The sequence below is a fragment of the Fusarium verticillioides genome, chromosome 3 (genome assembly GCF_000149555.1).
Source record: "Fusarium verticillioides 7600 chromosome 3, whole genome shotgun sequence".
In the NCBI taxonomy this organism is placed as follows: Eukaryota; Fungi; Ascomycota; class Sordariomycetes; order Hypocreales; family Nectriaceae; genus Fusarium; species Fusarium verticillioides.
Window position 1 is genome coordinate 1,456,148 of NC_031677.1, and position 9,909 is coordinate 1,466,056.

The 9,909-nt window shown below is 50.5% G+C and overlaps 4 protein-coding genes across 4 annotated transcripts; 1 reads left to right on the plus strand and 3 right to left on the minus strand.

Moving 5' to 3' along the window:
- Positions 1–6: 6 nt before the first annotated feature.
- Positions 7–1,956, minus strand: FVEG_07969 (hypothetical protein; the record flags this gene model as incomplete). The annotated part of the gene is made up of 1 exon (XM_018896710.1): positions 7–1,956. One exon carries the CDS (start codon positions 1,954–1,956, stop codon positions 7–9), a length of 1,950 nt encoding a protein of 649 aa, XP_018754224.1.
- Positions 1,957–2,018: 62 nt separating this feature from the next.
- Positions 2,019–2,894, minus strand: FVEG_07970 (hypothetical protein; the record flags this gene model as incomplete). Its single annotated transcript, XM_018896711.1, has 2 exons — positions 2,019–2,062; positions 2,363–2,894. 2 exons carry the CDS (start codon positions 2,892–2,894, stop codon positions 2,019–2,021), a joined length of 576 nt encoding a protein of 191 aa, XP_018754225.1.
- A 2,267-nt stretch (positions 2,895–5,161) lies between these two features.
- Positions 5,162–9,532, minus strand: FVEG_07971 (cutinase transcription factor 1 beta). The gene is made up of 5 exons (XM_018896712.1): positions 8,515–9,532; positions 8,404–8,432; positions 7,997–8,238; positions 7,236–7,747; positions 5,162–7,185 (listed from the first exon to the last, which is right to left on the minus strand). The coding sequence occupies exons 1-5, from the start codon at positions 8,752–8,754 to the stop codon at positions 5,548–5,550; spliced, it is 2,661 nt and encodes an 886-aa protein (XP_018754226.1). The 5' UTR covers positions 8,755–9,532; the 3' UTR covers positions 5,162–5,547.
- Positions 9,356–9,562, plus strand: FVEG_16230 (hypothetical protein; the record flags this gene model as incomplete). The annotated part of the gene is made up of 1 exon (XM_018905463.1): positions 9,356–9,562. One exon carries the CDS (start codon positions 9,356–9,358, stop codon positions 9,560–9,562), a length of 207 nt encoding a protein of 68 aa, XP_018754227.1.
- Between the last annotated feature and the right edge of the window lie 347 nt (positions 9,563–9,909).

Here is a 9,909-nt window from a genome sequence, read left to right on the forward strand (position 1 = left end):
CCAGCTTCATCGGACACTTCCCCGTGACTCTCGGCCTCCTCTCGATTCGCGACCGCCTTTGGATTCCCGACGGTCTTCGGATTTGAGGAATAGTCGCTTTGTGCCACCAATTCTACCGAGCTCACCAAACTGGCTGCTCGTTGATGGAAGCCGACTTCGCTCGCCGCTAGCGATTCTGACCTTTTCCTTGACACTTGCGACCCATGCTTTGTTTTCTTCACTCATCTCAACTTTCTTGCCTGTAGGCCCCGCAAGTCCAAGGAAAGAGCTCTCGTCTTCATTCCAATCGAGGTGAGAGTTGGACCGCGACCGGTTGAACACTTCTGAGGGGTCCTCCTCACCAAGCGCAGGGCCAAAGGCGTATGTTTTGGAATTCAGTTTGGGTGCTTCACTACCCACGGCACCAGCGCTCCGTCGCGTCTTACGAACGGACAATGGAGACATGGGGGATAATTCAACTGCAGATTGAGGTCGTCCACTTGGACTTGACCCCATATTGGACCTTGATGCTCCAGGAGATTCCGGAAGAACCTCGACTTTGGCGTTGGCTGTAGCGGATCGGCGTTTGTGGTGGCTAGCATACTCCTTGAGATATTCACCTAGATCTGCCCAGCCGCCACCCACACGAACCATGACGCGTTCCCCCTGTTCGCCAACACAGCGAATGAACAGTTTAATTGGAGCCTCGCCGGACGAACGAGAAAGATGGTAGACCTTAATCTCGTGGTGGCCACGGTTCCGTACCCTCGTGTTCTTGGCAGGCGAAAGGGTGAATGAGGGCGTGCCAGCACGGGATGAAAGATTCGAGGCACTTCTTCGGAAAGGCTCGATGGAAGGCCTCTTTCTGATGCGTGGCAGCTGCACATCCGGGGGATTCAGGTTGACTCTCGAAGAAGAGTCATTAGTTAGCTTGATCTTGGCGGGTATCGAGTCAATGATCTGACTGATTTGTTGTTGAAGGTGTTGGTCGCCAACGCTACTGCGACGGTCGAAAGCAGTGGGGTATTCAGCGATTGAAAAGGAATCGTCAAAGTCTTCGTTGAATGAGTCCTCAATTCGCATGTTGTACATATCTAGATCATCGATGTTCCGATCTGGCAATAGAGGGCTATCCAGAGGTGCCAAAGAGGATTCCCGTGAAATCATGGGCAACATAGGCGGAGTGCTGGGGGGGCTAGCTTGAGTGTACTCTGCTTCACGAATTCGGGTTCGAGGAATATCAGGAGAAGCTGATACCTCAGGTGGGTCACTAGATAGGCCGCCGAAATAGCTCGACGAAGGCTGAGTGATAGTAAGAGTCCGGGATGGATCAATATTCTGCCTTGGAAGAGGAAGGGGTCGAAGTGGTGGTAATTCAGGAGAGATATCTCTATCGAAATTCTGTGCGAAGCTGTGGTCTGGTGTTTCGGGGTACTGAGTTGACAATATCGAGGAGTTAAAGTCTTGTTCGATGCTTGGCGTTGGTAATTGTGACTGGACTGGCATTACGTCTCTGGTGCCGTCAAAGGTGTGATTCTCTTCATCATAGGGTTCGTCGACTTCTTCGATTGGAAGAAACGAAGGGCTTTCAGGTTCAATCTCTGATGACGGATCTCTCCTATACCACTCTGGCACGGCTGTCTCAGACTCCGAAACGCCAGAAGGCACCCTAGCTTTCGTGGGTTCCATAGCTCGGTTGTCGGAGCTAGTGACTGCCAATTTCTTGGGCGGTAGAAGCAGCGGGATGGGCACAACAGCAGCCCCAGCATTGACAGAGCTCTCATCGTCGCCGTCAGATTCATCGTCAGCTAAACTGTCAACGAGTGTAGTAGACTTGTCAGATGCAGTGTTGGATTTTACTGGCGAAGGAGAGCGGGGAGGTCCCAATGATTCAGGGGGGGTAGTCCTTTCAGTGTGTCTAATCTTCCTCTCACATACCACAACCCATTCACCGTAGCTCGACTCTACAGCTTCCATTCGATCCAACCAATCACTGGGGGAGCGTGTCGGGTAGTCCTTCCAAGCAGTCTAGCATATAATCAAGCGACCGGCCCAGGACGGACGATTAGTTCGCCGAGGTGCGCTTTCATTACATCAAATGTATTTCTTGTAAGTGCCGAATCTTGCAAGGGAGTGTTGTCGTCTTTCTTGGGTGTGTCTTTTGTGGGGATAGAAATGGCCTTGAAAGCAGATTTAAGTGCAACTTCAGCGTCCTCAAGGGCAAGTAGAACGGTTGGTATGCGACGCAGAGCGCAAAGTCGTAGGTTCCAAGTGTGTAGTAAACGAGTCAACTTATCCAAGACGGGCAGTGCCTTTAGAACAATCGCTGTGATCACTGCAGTGTGGTCCTCCATGCGATTATAGCTGGAACGCGATAACTGACCGGCTCCAGTGAATTCGGCAAGTGGTGTACCTGGTCTGGATAAGGGAAGAATATGATGGTTGAGGACATGGACTTTGATGTCTTCGAGATCAAGGTCTGACAAATCACGCTGAATTTGAGCCAGCCTCTGCTCATGTTTCGACACATCTCGGGCGAGCAAACTCCCCATCCACTGATCCTCATCCTCTCCTGGGACGGTAAGTTGCATTGATCTTCTTTTGCGCTCTTCGTCGCTGGGCATCAGATACCCAGCAGGCCCCGGTTCGGAGGGCCACGGCCAAGACTGAAGCTCCTCAAACCATCCCCAGATTGTGTATGACGCAAGAGCGGTGCGGTTTATGAAATCTCGCTCCTTAGAGGAGGCATTATCCAAGGACGTGCGAAGGGCGCCAGTGGCTGTGTTAAGCGCATCGACGACAGTAGCAGGACCGAGATTCACAATAATATCTTCAGTAAGTTTGTTCTTCGGAGCCGGTGAAGTGGCGGCGGCATCGCGCGCCTGCTTGGCGACTTGGGCGTTCAGATCGGTCATGGTTATTATCCAGCAGACAGACAGACTCGAATCGGGTGGATGGATCGTAGAATCATGATCTGTCTAGGAACCTGGGGACATGTCGACGGGGCGGGGATGAGTGGAGGTTTTGATGCCCATATCGAAGAAGATACGTCAGAAATTGTGTCGTCAGATAGGTCGCTGTCAGGTCGGAAAAGTCCTTGTGGTGTTTGCTAGTTAATGCGATCAGGTGGAGCTTCTTTGTTCAAAGGCTGCAAGGTTTCATGCAGGTTGGAAGACCGCTCAGTTACGAATTGAAGAAGTGAGGCTGTGTGTGGCAGAGTCGCGCAACTGACGAGGCTCTTGGGCGTAAGGGAAAGGGAAAAAAGCAAGCTGAAAGTGGAACCGAAGAGGTAAGGAGCGACAAAGAGGGCCTTTGGAAGGCCACTCTGGGAGCTGAAAGGGAGCTGAAAGGGAACGAAGCAATCGCCGATGGGAGATGGCGGTCAAAGAGTTGCGCAAAGAAGAGTTGAGTTTGACGTGGTTTGGGTTGGGTTGACGTGTGAGGTTCTAGTGTGGGCCACGGTCGCGTTGCGTTTCGCTGCGGAGGCCTGTAATAAATGAGGTTTACACTGAATTGGCGGCAAGGATGGGGCTTGTGCAAATAGCTTGTCGTATTTAGCGCCCTGGTCAAATGAATCCAAAACCACTGGTTCGTCGCCCACGATTCGTGACCATGGATAAGAAGGAAAAAGAAAGTCGGTTCGATCGGGCGGATGCCCTGTGCGCAATGTAAGTAGTGAAATAGAAACACAGCTCAAACAGAGTAGGTATCGTCAATTTGACGTCGTTGGAACTTTGCAAGAGCTTGTCCAGGCTGTTGGTTGGCACAATGGATAGCCGGATCTGGACAAGATCTTGTTTGGAGAGACTGGCAAGAGTTTGAGTATCGAGTGAACAAAAGAGTGCAAACAGTATGCACAAAAATAAAACCAATAAATATAATAAAAGCGTTGGAGGATCAGTTTTGGTGACGTTGGACGATGAGCTTCGAAGCTGCGGCCACTTTGCTTCAAGGGAGGGATATCATCAGTCAATGAAAAAGCAAGCTTAGGGAAGATGAAGCGGCAACGAAAAGTACAAAGACAATTGACGGATCAGGTATAATGCAAAGATGCCAAGAATACAAAGAATAATAACCATAGTCGCAAGATTTAGTCAAGGAAAAGAAAATATGTTGGAGTGACGATTGTTGAGAGGCCTACGTTGTAAGAGGGAGAAAATGAGCTCGGGAACGCTCGCTATAGGATACAGAGTGTTCTGCACCTAGGTAGTGTTTTCCCTCCAGGTATCAACCTGACGGATGCTAGAGACATCCATGTCTTCCATTCAAGTAGGTACTATTACGTGCCAGACTTTTAGTTACAGCTGCTAAAGTAGTAAGTACCTAGAAGTAATTAAAGAGAAAAGCCCTTTTTCTCGCCTGGACTCGGCTACGCCCCATATTCGCCTCCCTTTCCTCCACTCTCTAATATGAGGCCAAGACCTGGCTAGGTAACGAACTTTCCCACCTCGTAACGTTGACGGAAAGGAGATCTTTCTTATTCCAACGCAGGCTGGCCCATCAACCGTCAACCGTGATATTATTAGCTCGATTGCCCTGTACGACCAAGCCAGGGCATCGAATTAGATAGATTTGGCCCTTGTCAGTCTTCAATATCTTGGACCATCTTATCCGCAGCTTCTGTTCCTGCATATCACTAAAACACCATCGTGAGCATGTCTACAGTACCAAGACAAGAAAAGGGGGCAGAGACATTGGAAGTTAGCCACCCATTCCTCTGAAAGCCTCTTTTCGTCCCTCCCGTCTGTTCATGCCTTGTCTATCTATCAGTCATGATCACAAGGCCCCGTCTTGTTCGCACCTATCTGCCCCTGTTAACCGTCACCCTGTCAGCCATCATGATGCTAGTTTTCAATGTCAACAAATAGATTGCGCCATACCCAATCGACCTGCAGTTCATTACCTGCCGAGTTAAATTACAAACTCCGTGCCAAATTCTCGCTTCACGTAGCCGACACCTATTATGACAACGCACTGCGAGGTCCATTGGTTCAACCTTGCTACTTCTTATTCTCCATGGTCTCAATGTGCTCCCCTGCACGTATTGGTCAATTGAGCTGAGAGGGCAGGATGACGGAACTATACGCTTTCGCTAACATTAAGTACAGCAAGAATTTTCCTACTACTTAGGGCATCCAGGGGTCCATAACTAAAATAGAACTACAGTTACTATAACAGATGTCACGTCATATACTCATGATTCAAGTTGGATTTCGTTACCATTCAACTACAAAATACATCTTCAGGTTGACAAGAAAACAACCAGCAACAACAAGTTTGAGCCCCTGGAGGCGTCCCTTTCCTGTCTGTAGGTGATATCAAACGCCAAAACCAATGTCTTCATCAACAGTCGTGCCAAGCGTTGCTTTTTTGATGTCCTTAAAAACATTAAATCATATCCGCCGTCCCCCAAAACATAATGCGCCGCCTAGAGCAACAGCCCCAACGCCCCGTCTCGAATGAAGACACATACAACAGGTAACGCAAAAATGAAATAAATGCAAGGCTCCATCCAAAGATCACTCATCTAGAATTGCGTTGCAATACGGAAGCTGAAGCGTCTCCAAACTATGCCGGGGCAGGAATCTCGCGGTTCTCGGTTTGCCGGGCGGCATCGACCTCGGCATTAATAGCCCAGGTCAGCGCTTGTTCTGCTGACATAGTAGGTTCCTCGACCCCCAATACTCCGGCGATCAAATTATCGTCTTGATTGTTCACTCCCTCTGGGGGGAATTGCAGCCATTGGTCAACGTCAAAATCGGTTCCGGCCACAGCATTCCAGTCAAACTCGTCGTGGCCTTGCATGAAATCAAGATCCATGTTGTCAACATCCAGTTGAATTTCCTCTGATCCAGCACTCACGCTCGGGGTCAAGCCAGCGGCAGGAGACTCCATCTCCGTCTGGGGTGGTGAGTTTGTGGGCATCTCCAAAGCTGCAGCGTTGACAGTATTCGGCGGCATCATAGTTGGTACTGCCACAGGCCGAGGCTCCTTCGGCTTCTCGTTAAATAGCGACTCGGAAGCAGTCATGTATGGCGCATTCTCAGGAGGTGGTGTTTGAGCGCTGAACTCGATTGGGACCCGTTTCATCATGGCCAGAGTTGAAGGTGCAACGCTGGAGTTAATATCAATCGCAGCCTTCCGCAGAGCAGCATCAAGGAACCCGGTTGCGTAATCTGCTGCAGCATAAACCTCTCGAAGCTTCTCCATAACCCGCATACATTGGCGGAATCCTCGTGTGGCACGCTCCCGAGCCTGGGGCGTGGGATTCTTCATCTCGAGGAGGTGAATGATCATTGCAGGAAGAATAACCGTGACACCAGTCGTAGGCAGGAATCGCTCCAACCGGTATTGGTGAAGCTCCGTAGCCATGCGGGTAATATGCATCGCAGCATCGCGAACCCGTAGTCGAGACATATCTTGTACTTGTCGAGATGTTGTCGGGGCCTGGAGAGGTGACGATGGCAGGAACTGGGGTCGGTGCAGAGCTGAGATGGTAGTGTAGTATACCATGTGCAGGAGTGTCCTCTGAACAGCAATTGTTGATCGTCCGTCCTTGACATCCAAGGGCGTTAGGGTGCGGTATTGGCAGCAGGCTGGTAGCGATTCAGCCCATGCCATCAGTTCGTGATCCACCTCAGTAACGCTCTCAACGTTATCTAACTGCTTATTAGGGAAAAGCATCATAGTGCTGTTAGTAGTATTTTCGGGCTTCATCTTGTCTCGGATCAGAACCGAATATTGCGCCTTCAGCATGCGGCTAATGCATACACACAGCTGAGCTTTGGCAATGCACATGATAGCCAGCTCTCGCTGCATGTCGAGATTGCGAACCAATGCACAGCTAGCTGGGATGACAGTATTGTTCTCGGGGAGGACCTCGATCTCAAAGTCGCTCTCCTCGAGCATAGGCACATCGAAATCTTCGTCCTTGATACGCGTGGGCCGCCTCATGCCGAGGGCGATGAGGCGATCTCGCATGAAGCAAGACCACCATATTCGCTTCCAGAGCTTTTGTTTTGCTGGGGCCATGCTGGTGGATCCGGGGTTTCGATGAAGTCCGATAGTGTGTGCCAGTGAGATGGCCACACCCATCCAGTGCCATGTGTCTTTCTGGTCATCTGGCGTCTCATACCAATATGTCATCAAAAGCAAAGCTTGTACGAGGACAAGGCGATCTGACTCGTAATCGAAGTCGTACAGTAACTATTGGCGGATTAGTTTGGCAAGCTCCACGTGGTCGGAGCCTTACTCACCCTCGTCTTTTGAAAGAAGGACTTGCGAGCTGCTTTTCGAGTGGTGTAACCACCCTCACGGAGGTACTTCATGTCTACAAAGGCTGACGCCGCGAACATCACAGCCTGGTAGAGGAAGAGACTTGTCTGACCATTCTTTCCATCACGACTGTTAATGATACCGAGAAAGTTGTTCAGGTCCATAAGCGGCATGTATGGGTGCACGTATTCGACATAAGCCTGAAGGAGTGCATTTTGTAAAGGTAGGGTGGGCACCGATAGTGCGCCCTTAATCTTGAGATAATCGACATCTTCGGGCGCGATCTTATTTGGCAAAGGTCGTAAAAATGCAGGGAACTGAGGTGCAGGTGTGTCCTTCTCTTCGAGAGATCCGAGCAATTGAGTGTTACGCAAGTTATCGAAGAACGCAGGGTCCGGGATGATGCTACCCCATGACGACCGGTGTGCGTTAGATTCTATTGACTGAATCTTATTGAGTGAGCTGGAATCTCGGCGGTAGCCAGATCGCTGATCTGGGTCTCGTGGTCAGCCAAAGTTCGTTCGGTCTCCGCGCATTTCATCATCAATTGTTGTTAAATTTCCATGTGATCAGGCATGTAAGCACTGTGGAGTACATGAAGAAAGCGGGTCAGGGGCGCCTGAAAATGCGGAGAACGGAGTTGTTCACCCCAAAAAGAAAGCCGCTAGCCAATTGAGAGGGCTGGCTACGGCGCACAAAACAAGGGCTGAAGTTGGAGGTGGAAAGTAGCGCAAAAACTTACATATCATGTGAGGCACATGGCTATCAAGGGCGGAACTGTTCAGAAAAGCACTGGGTGCGTCAATGCTGCTGGTCGAGATGGCTGAGCCGCTGCTGGGACGTCGAAGGTCGGCTGTGCTCATGCCCACAGTCGCACTCTTGCTGGGAACTGTGGGATTCCCGTTGCTGGCCGTTGTTTTGCAACGCAACTGAGCTTCTGTGGAGACGGACTGGCCCGCTGTGCTGGCCGTATAAAGATTCTTCCTGCGGCGGCGGTTAGCAACGTAAACTCGACGTAATTTTTTACTCTGGGGCGTTTCGCGTGACATGACGTTTTCGAATGAGCTCCATTCGTACCGGCCGCCGGTTCAAGGGGCCGGAATGGAGTCGATCGGAACACGATGCCCGGAAAACGTTGGGACAACTTACTTTCGCCTGCGGCTTTCTTGGACAACGCACTGCTCAGATGTCAGTAATGCTCAAGTTCAGGGCGGGGATTGGCTGTTTTGTCCAGATTCCAAGAATTAGTTAGAAGCGTACCTCGACATTGTCCCAGCGACAGTTTCCACAAGGGGCTCCTTCGACAACGTCGCATCGGACTTTTCGTGCCCGGCAGGACACGCAAGCACGGGCAGCGCGTCGCTTTGTGATCTTTTCCGGTTGCTCCGAGTCACCAGAAGGTGAGGCTCTCTTCTTGCTGTTCTTTTCGTTGGAAGCCTTTACTGAGGTTGCCGATGGCGACGGCGGGGCAGCCGAGCCCTGTGAAGCTTCTGTTTGCATGGCTGAGTTGTTGCGACGTTTGATCTCGTCCAGGCTTAGTATTTGTCGATTGACAACTCAAGTTGTGGTAGTTCCTGGTATGACCTTGTAGCGGAAAATCCGAGAAGTGCGTAGGGCTGTCTGAATATCTTCGATATGGCGGTACTAGGTCTTGCAGAAATTAGATAGGCGAGTGAGGGAAGTAGTCGTCGTTGTGATGAACCATTTAGATGTTCGATTTGGCCAGATATAAGCGGTAGAGTGGAGAGTTCAGATCAATTTCAGTTGTTTGTCGTCGAGATTCAATATGTTTATCGTGGCGTGGTTGTTGTCTTGTTTACCCAGAGACTGGTGGGAAGTCAGGCAGACGAGGCTGGAAGAGTGATGACAGGGACAGGCTGAGGCTCAAGTGTCGACCTCAATCTGAATTAGAGCGAATGCCTAATCCCCGTCGGAACGAGATAATCTGGGATGCTTCACGATCAAAGAGGAACAGAGGCACAGAGGAACACCGACAGGTCTGGTGCGAATAGAAGTTTGAAGCCAGGGGATGGAAATCCGGGGGATGGTTGGCGGGGGGTGCGGAAGGTTATTATATTCTCGTCACTAGTCTAGAAGAGCCATGTTAGTCACGGAGGGGACAAGAAGCAGTTTGATCGATGAGAGCAAGCACAAGCACAAGCGCACAAGCACCAAGGGTAGCCAGGTGGAGGAGGGCGTGTACGAGGCATTTGAGGGTCTTTGGGCGAGGGTGTCGATGGCGTTTGAGCGTCCAGGACAGGGCTCATCGAGGGTGGGCCTAACGAGTCCACATGAAGAACCTGGATGATGGGTAATTTAGCGCTGGCTGTTCCTACTGTAAGCGGAGAGCTACTCCCAAGCAGGCAAGGCCTTCTAGCAGGGGGCCAAGTCTGGAGGTGGCACCCTTCGCCGTCACCTTGGGGTGCGCGTGGATGTGGGGATTTTATCGGTGACGATACAACGGCAGAGCTACACATTACCAAAGGATAAGGAAATAAACGTCAAAATCAACGTCAGTGTGTTGGATTTACGTTTGTGCGGTAAGCCAAGGGAACGAGATGTAACCATGTAATCGTGAGCCTCGAAGATTTTATGTAGATTATCAACTTCTTACATTATTAGCCAAGCATTTCATATCTGGGCATTGACGAAATC

Excerpts from the sequence above, each read along its gene's own strand:
- FVEG_07971 (XM_018896712.1), bottom strand. The coding sequence starts at position 8,754 with ATGCAAACAGAAGCTTCACAGGGCTCGGCTGCCCCGCCGTCGCCATCG. Across the intron at positions 8,433-8,514 it reads GTCGCTGGGACAATGTCGAG|TGCGTTGTCCAAGAAAGCCG; the intron begins GTACGCTTCTAA and ends ACATCTGAGCAG. Across the intron at positions 7,748-7,996 it reads CCATGTGCCTCACATGATAT|ATCAGCGATCTGGCTACCGC; the intron begins GTAAGTTTTTGC and ends CACGAGACCCAG.